The sequence below is a fragment of the Podarcis filfolensis genome (assembly GCF_964270895.1).
Source record: "Podarcis filfolensis genome assembly, chromosome: 18".
NCBI classification, from domain to species: domain Eukaryota; kingdom Metazoa; phylum Chordata; class Lepidosauria; order Squamata; family Lacertidae; genus Podarcis; species Podarcis filfolensis.
In genome coordinates, this window is record NC_139622.1 from 9,832,324 (window position 1) to 9,846,979 (window position 14,656).

Here is a 14,656-nt window from a genome sequence, read left to right on the forward strand (position 1 = left end):
CCACCACCTTATTTTCATGATTGCAAGTTTTAAGTTTTTTAACATTGTAACTCACCCTTAGTTTGCCTACCCATGGTGTAGACACATTTTATTTCACTTTGTATCACGCGCAAACAGGCTTGCAGCTTTTACCCCAGCCTTTCTATGAGAGACCACCAGAATGAAACGATACACGACAAAAAAAGGTTTGTGTATGTGTATGTACAAAATAGTTTATTGCCCCTTAGAGATTTCCAGCCTACTCAGCAGATAAGAAACGCTATACGCACCCCCCCACAAACACACACACATGTTCAGTGTATGGAATATGTGCAATAATAATATAAATTTATTATTATTTTTACGATCTTCAAACAAAAACATCTTGGAGTTCCCAGGCCACTGAGAGGTTAGGCTGGCCTCAACCAGAGCCAGGGCTTTTTCGGCTGTGGCTCCGATCTGGTGGACCGCTCTGTCCCAAGAGACTAGGGCCCTGCAGGACTTGACATCTTTCCGCAGGGCCTGCAAGACAGAGCTGTTCCACCAAGCCTTGGGCCAGGGCACAGCCTGACTCCCTCCTTTTGGCAATCTACCCAATGGTTGCCATCAATTTGATTTGAAGTAATTTTTTTAATGAAATGATTTTAAAATGTTGTCTTATTTTATTGTTGTTAGCCGCCCTGAGCCCGGCTTCGGCTGGGGAGGGTGGGATATAAATAAATTATTATTATTATTATTATTATTATTATTATTATTATTATTATATCAATTAAATATACATTTTTGTGTGCATGGACATTCGATATATATATATGCTACATATGGCGTTTTTCCACGAAACGTGTTGGACAGCCGGATGTATCCACGCCGGTGCGCTATATGCATAGTTTTACGTACGTATCACGACAACGACAACGAAAGCTACAACCTGAGCTGTGCATACCTATAGACTTAGCCAGCGATGCACCCAACCTTTCGAAACTGGGGTGCCCCCGTATGACCCACGGCTTTCAAAATGCACAGGAACCGTAGGCGTTTTGAAATATATCTATGAAGATGTACGTGGTGGGCGATAGCACAGATATAACTGAACCAAGATGGGTGGAAAACTCACGGGAATGGGCTTGTTTTTTTAAAATTTTTTGCAAGTGGACCCAATCGCTTGGCGTGTGGAGCTTTCTTCCAGCAAGTTGAACTTGAAATAAAGCTTTTTAAAGGTTCTTTTTTTGGGGGGGAGGGATGGGCATGTAGCCGCCCAGCGATCCCGGGGAAATGTCCCCTCTTTACTCGGCAAAGCAGCATGAAGCTTCTCCTTCATTTCGGATTCAGCACGGAGACGGCATCTGGATGCGAAATGAATAACGTGTGGGGAAAGGAATTGTGCTCCCTAGAGAGAAGGAAAGAGAGAGAACACACACAAAAAAAATCTAGTCGGAGAAATTGGACCTTGTTTGCATCTGCCGGTTATTAACCGTGCGGCCTATCCACCTCAGAGAGGCGCTAAGCGGATTTAACGGTTTGGAAAAGGGGGGGACAGGCCAAGGAAACGTTTGAAGGGATTCTGAGGCGAGAACTTATTCTCTCTTTTTTAAGGTGTATAACCCTATCCCAAAAAAGCACAAGGTTTTAAAAAAAATGGGGCGAGGAGAAGGCAGGCAGAGGGAGAGACCGTCTGTGGGGCAGTTGCTACTGAGTCTGTTTTATGGGGGGATTTGTGTACTGGGCCAGGGGCGAATGCATTCCTGCGGGAGATTCTGGGATGGAAAAGAAGGTAACACAGAAGAGGGAAACCGAGAATCCACAAAAGAACCATTGGTTTAATTTATTTATTGAAGGATACATCCACGAGAAAAGCAGGACTGTGTCCGGATAGCCAAGACCCGAGAAAGAGGAGATATCTCAAAAGCACACACACAAAAACCCATCGGTCAACTCTGTGGAGGGAACCTGGAAGGGAGAAGCAGCCATATTCGAAAGTGGTTGGGGGAAAGTTTGGGAGTTGCTGTGGCCCTCGCTCCAGGCGAACAAATCTGAGCTGCGTCACCAATGCCTTCACCCTCCTCCTACACAACATGGACTGAGATCTTCAACCTACGGGGTTGAAAGGACCAGGCTCATCTGCAAGGAGGTGGCAGGCAGGCAGCCATTTTGCCGCGGCAGGGCTAGCCATTCGGCGAATGCAGCTGACCGGCTTGCCCTGCCAAGGACGGAAGGGGCTCTTGCCGTACGTCCAGGGGGGACATTTCGCGGGGCGAGATATCGCCAAAGCAGAGAGATTGCAGGCACCTGGTGGCAGAGGCTTTGGAGACCATGAAGATGTCTCTACCCCATCCGAAGGTGCCTCAAAGCTCGTCGGGATATCGGATTCAGATTTCGGCCGTGCCAATTAAGACAGCGGAGAACGTCAAAGAAGCCTGGCCCCTCTCGTAGCCCAGCTTTCTGCCCCAAGAGATGCCCACAAGCTGGACCCAGGTCTCACCACTCGCAACCGGCATTTGGGGCAATCAGATCAGACTTTGGTCCGAGGAGGAGCCGTTGAAAGATGCTCTTACACGTTTCGTTTTCAGGCAGTCCCAAACATGTGAAGTTGTTCGTTCGGGAAGAGGAAGGGGAGCAAGAGAGCTGGGTCTTGTCTGCACGAATCTTCGCGGGCCACCCTGAAGGCCTTAAGGCTGTTGGGATGGACCTGAATTGACCCAGATAAAAGTGCAAAGGGATGTTGCCCCTCCTAGGTGACAGAACACCTACTTTGAAAGAGGAAGGTCGCTGGTTCGATCCCCCGCGGCGCAGAATCACAGGATTGTAGGGTTAGGAGGGACCCAGAGAGTCATCTAGTCCAACCCCCCTGCAATGCAGGAATCACAACATGGCAGGTAGGGACGGGGAATGATGCCTGCTTCTTGAAACCTTGGAGAGCCCTTGCTGTACTGAATTCCTATTTAGGACATCTAAATGGAGAATTTTAAGCTGGACACAATGGGGTTAGCCCCCAAGCCAGCTCCTCAGGGCCATGTTTCCCAGATCGGGCCAAACATCTGTCCAGAAACATCTGCATTCTGGTCCCGACCACGACCAGCCCTGGAAAGCCCACAAGCCAGTCGCTATCTGGAAAGCTTCCCATCTCCCTATCAAGAAGAGCAGCTTCAGGTAGCTCCCATCAAGGATACAGATAATGGAATCGCCTGCAAGAAGACCCAGCGAGTCTCCTCCACATGGCCAAGCTGTTGCGCCATCATGAACCCAGGAGAGGCAAACGTTCCCCCCCCTCCGCTGCCCCCCAAGAACTTCTTTGTGGTCAAGCGTGGAGTAGACGACCACATGTTTACAGCCAGAGGCGACTGGCCGTCACGTCATAGTTTTTTTATATATAAAGAAAATATATATATAATGATGATGATGATGATAAAAATTGGAGGAAGGAAAACACTTGTGTAGCTAAATATAGGCCAGGGGGGCAAAGGAAGATGAAATAATGGGATGTACCTGTGTTGACAATCGAGAAAGAAAATAGCCGGCCATTTACCCGTCTCTCTATCTATCTCTATCTCTCTCTCCCCCTTCCACAGAGATTGATATATATAAATGTGGGGGCCCTTTCAGGAATTACATTTGTCGGCAGGAAAACTGTCATTCCGGAATTACTCCAAAACTGCCCATTACACCGTTGCAGGTAGGATGTAGCCGAGAAACAAATCTTTCCCTCTGTTACGTTGGAAATGATTTATCCAATCATGCCGGCACGAAGAGCTGGAATTTGCTGGGGTTTCTGACGGAATCGTCACCCCCTTCTCAGAACGGGGCTGTTTTTTAAAACTTTTCTCTTCCACACATATCCACACGCACACACACAACACAAAAGCAATGATTTTATCAACGCGATTTTTTTTAAAAAAAGCATGGTGATTAATATGTGTGCGTGTGTGTGACTCCACCAAAGTTGATTCGACCCTCTGGTGGTGGCGATACAATGGACCCGCCTCAGAATATCAGCTTTATGGAGAATTAGGCTCCACCAAGAAAATATTACATCCTAGTCATTAGATGGAAAGATTAAAATAAAGAGAGGGGAGGGGAAGAAGACAAGCGAAAGGCCGGAACGCCTGGCGAAATCCTACAAAAATATTGGGACTGTAAAATCCACACACCCTTTTGGGTGCCTATCTGATGGCAAAGCCATTTAAGAAAAGAAAACCAATTGCAGTGCCCCGAGATATAAAACATGAGATTCACTGCCTGCCACCGGTCAACTTTCGTAGTTCCAGTGAGGCAATATCCGCCCTCCTCCCACCTCAATATCCCCCCACCAACCAACAATTCCACTGTTTGTGGCACTGATGTATTCTCCGCGAGCACACAAACCAATATGGAAACTAGTCTCTTTCCAAGTCCCGGAATATAAACATGGCGGCCGTCTTCGGAGACGGGTCTAGGAGAAGCTCGGCCTTGGATTCTGGCTCAGCTTTGTTTTGGGGGGTTTTGGGGGTGGAAACACCATGCCCTACACACACACAAACACACCCCTTCATTCAAACCCAGAAAAGTGCATCCGTCCCGGCCCATGTACCTAACCCGACCCTCCCGCTGTGATTTCAATCAACAGCCGACACAGAGACATATTTAATAAACATCTCCCCACGTTCTCCAGACCCACGGCGACCACATAAAACACGGCGACGGGTCGAAGATATCAAGGATGCCTGCGGGTGATCTAAAATTGCGTTGGGAAGGGGCGACTGCTTCCCGCGTCTCAATTTACAATTGATTTTTAATTTAGACGCAATTATCAAGGAGGGCATCCCTCTCTTTCTCTCATTCTTTTACCGGGTGAGTCACATGTGCCCTGGGATGGAAACGCTGGCTCCCAGATGGAAGGGATAAAATGGGGAGGACAGGATGAGCAAAGAGATATAGGTATAGATAAACACACATATGACCATGCAAGGTTTATTGTTTTGAATGATTCCCCGTCTTGCAAAGAGAGGGATAAGATGCCATGCAATGGCATCGATTATATGTATTCAGAATCCTTTTTTTTAATTGTGAGGCAACTGCTGGTCTGTGATGGGTGGTCTGGCCCAGACCAGAATTGCCAACTTTGGGTGTGCATATATTTTGCCAATCTGTGCTGGGTCAGTACTGGGAAAACTGGGTCTTATTCCCTTATGTTCCATGGGTTATTATTATTTTTTAAAGTCCTTGAAATCTTTCAGTAGTGAGAACCACTGTCCTAAAAAGGAAACATGGGCTATTCGGTGTTATTCAAATCTAGAGGGTGACCTTTTATTGCTCCAGGTTGCAGGCCAACGCCGCCTTTGAAGTCCTCAGGTGGATCCCACACCCCTCAGGATCCATGTGGGGCCAGCTGCCCACGCAATGGACCCTTTTCAGGCCACTTGACTTTAGGCCACAGAAGACCCATTCCCTCATCGCACGCCCTATAAGATTCGCAGCATCATTGGCCGGATCTTGCTACGGTCAGTGTCAAGAACCACACCTGATTTGTCTCTCTCCCACTGCCACCTCAAAGAAGTAATAATTGAGGAGGGGGGGTGCAGGGGTTTAAGCCAGCAGAGGAGAAGATAGTAAAAAACCACAGAGGAACTCTGAGATTTCCTGTGCAAACGCCACTGATCTGAAACCACACTGAGCGACGGTGCAAGATGAAAATTCATACCCAAAGTAGCAGAAACAGAAGGGAGGGGACCACAACAGCTTACGACATGGGTAGGCAAACTAAGGCACGGGGGCCGGATCCGGCCCAATCGCCTTCTCAATCCGGCCAGCGGACGGTCCAGGAATCAGCATGTTTTTACATTAGAATGTGTCCTTTTATTTAAAATGCATCTCTGGGTTATTTGTGGGGCCTGCCTGGTGTTTCCACATGAGTAGAATGTGTGCTTTTATTTAAAATGCACCTCTGCATTATTTGTGGGGCATAGGAATTCATTCATTAGTATTTTCAAAATATAGTCCGGCCCCCCACAAGGTCTGAGGGACAGTGGACCGGCCCCCTGCTGAAAAAGTTTGCTGACCCCTGGGCTTAGGATGAGTCCACGCTAGGTATGACCATTGCTGGTTTTAGGTGGCTAAAATCCACTGGCTTCCTTCCATTCCTCATTTCCAAATTCTTGCTTTTAAAAAAAATAAAGTTTAGACCCTCGCCTCCACCAGAACACACATACACTAACCCGCAGGTATTGCTGCTGCCGTGCTAAACATTAATTTGTTCGTGACAGGGAGGGAAATACGACAAATTGGGATAGTGGCCCAAATATGTCTCTGTTTCTTAAAAGCTACGGATTGTATTCAACGTTAAGTCACAACTCAGGAGAGCAGATCCATTGAAATCAAGGGAGATGGTTGTCTTAGGTCCGTTCAGTTCAGTGAGTCTACTCTGAGTAGGATTTGGGTCGGGCAGAGCCCTGCATTGTGGGCCTTGGGAGAGGGGCAATCTCAAGGTTGAACAGGACGCAACGGTTCTCGTTAAGCCATCATAGCGATGGACAGCGACGCGAGGAAATCATACATGCAAACATCACCACCAAAAAAACACCATCGCCGTCCCAAAGGATGTTCACCTTTGCGGCAAGAAATCGTACACCACGCGAATATACGCCGCCTATCTATTGTGGTCTCAAGGCAGGACCACCGACTCTCGTTTCGATCAATCCTGCATATATATATTAACGAAAAGGAGTTGAAGGGGAAGATGTGGACCCCAAAAAAGCCCATTGCAAAAATGCAAAATCACCCAGAGAAATATAATCCCTGTGAAGGTCGGAGGTTTCACCCCCCCCCCAAAGCCAGAGTCAGCCCCAAATGCTAGGTGGGCAATGGAAGGAGAGCGTAGAAACAGGGTATTGTCTCGATGGGGCTTGCAACCTCCTGGTTGCGGGCGAAGAAGGTGCCACAGATGCCCGCTGGGTTACAGACAGCCCCCGGATGTTTCGTACCAGACCCAGCTGGTCAGTAATTCAGGAAGCCGGGTTTAGGGAGGCCGAGTCGGCCTGGCGAACCGACCCCCTTTCCCCCGGCGCGACCCGCCACAGAGGTCCTCATTGAAAAGAGGTCACGAATTCCCCTCAAATTTTAAAACATTTCATCTCCAGAATGAAGGCCCTCATTCATAATGGCAGGAAACGGTCTAGGGGGTGTGGGACAGAGAGAGAGAGAGACTTTGCTATTAAAGGTTCCCTTCGGAGCTTTCTCACAGTGAGAGTGGGGACCGGAGGGGGGGGGATTATCTTCCACTGAGATGTGGGTATATATGGAGAAGACGGGGGGTGGGTGACTTTCTCTTAAGCTGGGCACCGGGGAAATATTTTTATTCCACGTTTCGCCAGGTTTCTGCACAACCGGAAAGGTTCGCTTTTGCATTCGCGAACGGATTTATTTCGTTTTGTTTGCTGCCCATTCAGCGTGGAGCTGAGTGGGCCCTGCAACAATAGCCATCTTTGCTGGTGCCGTGGAGCAAAGGAACAGGAAGACGCGTCAAAGCCTCCAAGCAGAGAAGGGGCCCCCGGACTCTCGAAATTTTGCACCCGCAAAATAATTCGAGACCGTTCCGGGCAAAAATGGACGAAGCTTTCTATTTAGAAAAATTGCATGTAAATCAAAGGGAGTTCAGTGGAACATGCTCCAGTAACTGGCCTATTTAACACACCTGGGGAGGTGGGGGGGTGTGCCACAGCTTGTCTAAAAGCGCATAAAGAAATAGGGTGCCCCAGAATCTTTAAGTTTTAAATGGGGGGGGGGGAGGAATACGAACACCGGGGAAAAACTGAAAACACTGAAACAAAGTTCAGATAAGAAGCAATAAGAAGCAACTAACGTTTTCTCATCACTCTTTCTCCTTTAATTTAAGGGGGATTTCAAACAAAAGGAGGAGTGGTGGTTTTTTTGGGGGGAGGTATCTTTTAAATAAAAATAAAAATTATCTGCAACATTTAAGGGGTTTTAGGGAGGAGGTGGAGGGGGGAATGGCACGATGCACCATCAGAATTTTGGACGTGGTCCAAACATCCTGTTTCTCAACTGCTTGAGACTTCAGAAAGCTGTTACAAGCTCTCAAAGAGAGAAGGAGAACCATCCATTTCTGGAACCGCATGCTTACGGTGGACAGAGAAAGAGGGTTTCCCCCCCCCGAAAGAGCCGCACGGCCCCCTCCCTCCCAGCTGATTGCTCTAATTCATGTTCACATTGTAAGATCTGGAAGGTGGAGGTTCCCTTCCACTTTGCGGGTACCAGAAATGGGTGAAACACACCAAAATTGACCCAGAAACCAAACCCAAAAGGCGGCCGGGATGTACCTGGAGTTCACGACCAAGGCTGTAGGTCATGGACTCCCTTGCCCAATAAATCTTTAGAAAGCAGGGAAGGATGGAGGGGGAAAGCTAACCTACTTCGCCATCACATAAGAGAAAGCCTTACGGAGCCATGATGAGCTTCGCTAACCTTTCAGCGCTCCATAGAGAGAGTTGCCCGGCTTTCGAAGCAACTTAGAAGTATCCCCATGGAGTCTATGGCCACAAGCCGGTTTGGAAATGAATGTTCCTTACTTTATTTTTATTTTATTTTTAAAAAAACCCTTTATTTCCCTTCCAAGACTCTTCAAGGAGTAGTCCTTGTGCAAGAGATGGTTTTGTCCATCAGGTTAGATGTTGGGGGGGGGAACACAAGGAAACAGGTCAAGAACTGTCTCGTCTCCATTGTGTGTGTGTGTGTGTGTGTGTGTGTGTGTGTGTGTAAGAGAGAGAACTGGTGTTTTAATTTGACAAGATGCAACCCTGTAAGTGACGCGTAATTGATTTTACAGTCTGCAGTTCTGCTGAAAACTGTTATCATTTTGTTCCTCTTGGCTGCCCAGAATTACAACTTCCGAGAATTGACTTCTGGAAGAATGATTTCCCTCCTCAACACACACACACACACACACACACCCCGCCACCACTCTTCGGTGGTTCAGATTCCAAACGTAAAACAGCTGTTAAGAAAAAATATATTTCTGTAACCCCACCGCCGCCTCAATTGTTTTTTTATATCTGGCTTGGAAGAGGGGAAGGCAACACAGACCGCTGCAAAACTTCTTGAACTTAAGCCTTGGAAAAAACGGGGAAACAGATAGATGAAAATATTCAAACAGCCCTGCTATATAGGTACACGCACTCAGAATGTCAGCCTCAAGACAAACTGATAAATGCCCCCCCCCAATTCTTCAAAATAAGGCAAAGTCAGTCCAAAAGTTTGACCAAAAAAATCTGGCATATCAGTTATCCTAAAGAGACCGACAATATCATATTCATAGAGAGAGAGATCAGAAATAAGCCCCATTGAGTTCAATAGGGGAAACTGGGAGGGGGAGAATCACTTTCCACTTAACAAAGAATTAATCGCAGAGGGTTGTATCCAGCTAAGTTCTGCACCTTTGAAATTAATGGACCGCAGTTAGTTGCATCCGTTAAGTTAAATGGATATGGTCTGAGCAGGACTTCGCATTGGGTGCAAACCCAGAAGTTGTGTCTGAAGGTGAGTTTGTCTTGACAAGCTAGATGCAATTCAGTACACAGGAGCGCGGTGGGAGTTTAAAAAGAAGGGCATCTCACACAGAGATATAGCAACCCTCTTCTGCTTGGAAGTTTTGCTTTCGAGACCTTCGTCTGATTTCTCTGGAATTATTTACCACAGACAGAGAGAGACACTTGTGGGGCAAACTTCCTCCAGGCCGTGTGTGAAAACCCTGGTTTTCCTGGCCATGACTTTGAACGACAGACAGACAGACAGGATAATAATAATAAAAAACCCCACACTTTTAAAAACCATTCCCCCTTCCAACAGTGACATCACTGGCAAAACTGGGTTTCCTTTTTACATCATAATAATTTTCAGGCAAGTCTGCAAAAAAGGCTCATTTGAGAAGATAAGAGATTCCCCAAGTATCAGCCTGTGAGATTTATTTATTTTTTCCCTTCTAAAAAGAAGTTTCGCCATTCCTCCCGAATCTTCCAACGCAAAAATATATGGACAAAATAAAATTAATAATAATAATAATGCATGGACTATAACAGTGCCTTGTGTACATCATCCCTTTGGGGCTACAGCCGCCGCCACCCAAAACATGCACACCCAAAAACTGACAGGGCAACAGTCCCCGAGGTCTAAAACATGCAATAAGACGGGGGGGTCTTCTCCTGGCTCCCCCCTCCATCCTACCTGGGATTGCTTTTGTTCCAGTACACCGCATAGCGATCAGAGATAATTTTGCTGCTGTCGTCCGTCCACACGCAAACCCCAACCAGGGCCACCAGCAACGCAGCTACCTCCAAATTCGGCATCGTACCCCCCCTTCTCCTCCACTTTCTTCCACCTCTTCTCCCCTTCTTTCTTTTGTTCCCCGAAAGCTGCGGGGATTTTTGTGGGTGGGTGGGTGTGTTTAGGAAAAAGGCAACCAGGTCATTGCACTTTGCACAAGCGCTTTCTGGCGGATAGCTCTTTCGGTGCGTTTTTTTCGGGGAGGTTAGGTCTCCCCTGGACAGTCCAGACTGTTTCCTGTGTCTCTCCTCCACCTCCTTTCACTTCTCTCTCTCTCTCTCGATGCAAACTATCGCACGCACATCCCTAATTCATTCCATGGGGGAGAATCCCAATAGCTCTCGCTGGCAGAATGGTCCTTCTTTTCTCATGAAAGGTGGCGGGTATAGGCAAGCGTCCTGGTAGCCAAAATATTCTGCAAATCAGCGTTTTGCAAGAGCGCATTGGTGGGGCGATCAGAATTTGCTTTTGCAACAGAAGGCTTCTTAATAGATAGACAAGAGATGTGTGCTATCTAGGAACACATAGGGTGTGGCGTGGGTTTTCCCACACTCCCTAAGAAGACATCACCGCAACTTTCGGGTCCCAGGGTCTGAGTTACTTCCAGCTCTCTCAAACTCTTCATAAATGGAGCAGGGAAGAGAGAGGTTCCATCTCTAAGAAACTGAATAACTTGGGCTCAAAAATACTGGAGGAAGCAGGCGGCGGCTGAGAGGTTATAGCAGGGAACCTCGGCATGTCGTACAACTGGCCCAAAATCTCCCCACTCTTGCTGGGGGTGGGGAAGAGAGAGGGGGGAAATTGCTGTGGAGTCAGCAAGCAAACTTTGAGGTGCCCGCTTGTCTCTGGAGAGCGGCTAATCCTAGCATATCATTTGAAAAAAATAAATAAAAAGGCCACCAACCGACAACTTTGCATTCAAACAAATTCCTGGTTTCCAAAAAGAAGTTTTTTAAAAATGAAATGAAATAAAAACCTTGTCGAGGGCTTTCCTTCTGCAATTTGCAACCGGTTGGCTGAAAAAATGAGATGAATTTCTTGCAGAAAGGAAGGAAAGAAAGAAGGAATCACCCCCCCCCCCAAAGAATGAGGACTCAAAACTTGCTCCCGGGTTTGGGTTGTTTCTTTTTTCAAAGCAGAGGAAAGATGCCTTGCGGTTCTTCTGCTTCTGTTTGTAATAGATGGGGACCCCCGTGTTGTCTTTTCCTGAAGAAATGGAAGAAGGAAGGAAGATGTAAATAACACAAAGTTTTGCGGTGAGAGGGAGTGGTTCGTCCCCTTGCGAAAAGCACCAAGTGAAATCTTGCTCTCGCTCTCATGAGAAAGGAAAGAATGAAAAGAAAAGAAAAAAAGGGGGGTAATCTTACTTTCCTTCCCCTTTTCACTCAACCACCCCCCCTTTTTTATTGTGCCACCTAAGCTTTCCTTGCAACTGGTAAGAAGGGGAAAAAAGGGGGGCATTAAGTTGGGGGGGTGGGGAGGCCTTCAAACAACACCTCCCCCTCCTCTCCCTCATCCCCCCCTCCAAAAATGCAAAAAAAAATTAAATACTATACCAAATGCCTCCCCCTCCCAACACACAATTTGCAAGATTTCATTTTCATTTTCAATGCATGCACTTCATCGTTTTCTTTCCTGAATAAAACATGCTTGCCCCCACCTTGAGGTTTTGTTATTTTCCTGGTGGCACCAAAAACAAAAACAAAAAAATCCCTCTGTGTATATATATATCTATATTTTTTTTAAAAGGTTCTTTCCCCCTCCTCTGTGGATTCTTTTAAGCCTTACCGCTGCACGCTCTCCCTCTCCCTCTCTCTCTTTCTGCTTTATTTTAATCCCCCCTTTTTTGCCTTCAATGCCTTTTTTTTCCTTTTGCAAAAAAAAAGAAAAGAAAAAAGAGAGAGACCTGCCTTCCTTTACGCCCCCCCCCCTCTACTCTTGATACAGAAACATTGTTACCACTTGGCCGGTCAGCCTAAAGTAACCACATCCCTCCTCCCTCCCTCCCTCCTTCTCTCTCTCTCTCTCTCCCTTTCCCCAGCAATGTCTCTCCCCCCCCCAAGCACTCAACAGGGGCGGGGCCCCCAAGTCTCAAGGTTGGTTGGCCGGTGACGCTGAGCCACACCCCCCACCAAAGCCATGTGGGTCTCCTTTTTCCTGGAGATTTTTTATTTTTTTTAAAGTCAATTTCAGCTCTGTTGAGGAGGGAGAGAGAGGAAGGAGAATGAGAGTGGGGGGGTAGCCCCAGAAGGAAAGAGCGTGGAAATGGAGGAGGAGGGGGGGGTCATTTAAAAAAAAAAAATCTTTGCAAGAAGTCAACGCAGCAGCTGGAAAGAGATTTTCCCCTTTCACGTGCAAGCCAGAAATCCAAAGCTTTCTTTAAAGTGGGGGTCTTTCCCCCCCAAAAAATAAGACTGGATGCTAATGGGTGGTGGAGAAAAGGGGGGTTCTTTTTTTTACAAGGGGGGGTCTTCATTCCTTTGTCTTTAACCTGCTTGCAGATTATGATTATATTGGCCAGCTAGCTTTCCCTACTCAGAGTAGACCCCCTGAAAATCTAGTGTTCTAGTTGAGGACTTCAGTGGCTGCAAGCCCACTGATGTTGTTGCTGCTGTCGACGCTCGTTTACTTATTTGTTTATTATCGCCGCTGGTTTATCAACCGCCTTCCGAGGTTGGTTTGCACGCAAGATAATTTAAAAAATCAGGCAAGAACAACAAAGCCCGCAAATAAATCTGAAAAACGAGGCCAAAACGGTAACGAGCGGACACTGAGCGGTAAAGGCCAGTTTGCAATTTGCGGATTTGCAATTTACAAAATGGGAGATCAACTGGGGCTTGTTTTCCGGTGGGCATGCAACAGATTTGCACGGCAGACTCGGCACTTACTTTTGCAGTGCAAATCCATTGCACGTCTACTCAGAAGTAAGCCCAGCTGCATTTATTCCTTGGGAAGTGACTTTTCTCAAATCCACTTTCTGTTTTATATTTTGACCCCTCTTTGGTTAAAATTACCACAAAGCTTTGCACACACACACAAGAAGGCAATGGCTTTAAGCTGGTTCTCACTGGCTCCTGGGAATGTTAAGTAAAGATGCAACAACAACAACAACAACAACAACAACAATAATAATAATAATAATAATAATAATTTATTATTTATACCCCACCCATCTGGCTGAGTTTCCCCAGCCACTCTGGGCGGCTCCCAATCAAGTGTTAAAAACAATACAATGTTAAATATTAAAAACTTCCCTGAACAGGGCTGCCTTCAGATGTCTTTTAAAGATAGGATAGCTGCTTATGTCCTTCACATCTGAAGGGAGGGTGTTCCACAGGGCGGGCGCCACTACCAAGAAGGCCCTCTGCCTGGTTCCCTGTAGCCTCACTTCTCGCAATGAGGGAACCGCCAGAAGGCCCTCGGCGCTGGATCTCAGTGTCCGGGCTGAACGATGGGGGTGGAGACGCTCCTTCAGGGATACTGGGCCGAGGCCGTTTAGGGCTTTCAAGGTCAGCACCAACACTTTGAATTGTGCTCGGAAACGTACTGGGAGCCAATGCAGATCTCTCAGGACTGGTGTTATGTGGTCCCGGCGGCCACTCCCAGTCCCCAGTCTAGCTGCCGCGTTCTGGATTAATTGCAATTTTCGGGTCACCTTCAAAGGTAGCCCCACGTAGAGCGCGTTGCAGTAGTCCAAGCGGGAGATAACCAGAGCATGCACCACTCTGGCAAGACAGTCTGTGGGCAGGTAGGGTCTCATCCTGCGTACCAGACAGAGCTGCCCTGGACACAGAATTGACCTGCAGCTCCATGGACAGCTGTGAGTCCAAAATGACCCCCAGGCTGCGCACCTGATCCTTCGGGGGCACAGTGACCCCATTCAAGACCAGGGAGTCCTCCACACCTGCCCGCCTCCTGTCCCCCCAAAACAGTACTTCTGTCTTGTCAGGATTCAACCTCAATCTGTTAGCCGCCATCCATCCTCCAACCGCCTCCAGGCACTCACACAGGACCTTCACCGCCTTCACTGGTTCTGATTTAAAGGAGAGGTAGAGCTGGGTGTCATCAACCCTCTATTCCTCTCCTAAGGGCGTTCTAAAATCCCTCGGAGCGTGGCTCTTCCTCACAACAACCCTGTGAGGCATCATTGTCCCCATAATGCAGATGGGAAGGTTGAGGACGGTAAAAGAAAATAGGTTGGCCGAAACTGGAAGGAGAGGATTCTTGTGGGTTTTCCAGCGAAATTCGACTCAAGAGTAGACCCACTGCGATGAATGAATCTTGGTAAATCATGTTCTTTAACTCCAGTGAGTAGACCTAACATTGGATTAACCCGTAGCCTTTCAGCTCCTAGCTGCTCCCCCCCCCA

General features: G+C 47.4%; 1 protein-coding gene across 2 annotated transcripts in view; it reads right to left on the reverse strand.

Annotated features, from left to right (window-relative positions):
* The window catches only part of EFNA2 (ephrin A2), a 190,381-nt gene that overhangs the window by 149,979 nt on the left and 25,746 nt on the right, over window positions 1-14,656 (reverse strand). Inside the window, exons 1-2 of one of the 2 annotated variants that reach the window (XM_083594959.1) lie at window positions 11,948-12,225; window positions 10,189-11,493 (exon numbers count right to left, since the gene is read on the reverse strand). In XM_083594959.1, the coding sequence (XP_083451085.1) occupies window positions 10,189-10,310 (122 nt within the window). In that variant the 5' untranslated portion in view covers window positions 10,311-11,493; window positions 11,948-12,225. Of the gene's footprint in view, window positions 1-10,188; window positions 11,494-11,947; window positions 12,226-14,656 lie in introns of those variants that run through there. The other variant, XM_083594960.1, reaches the window with a different exon arrangement.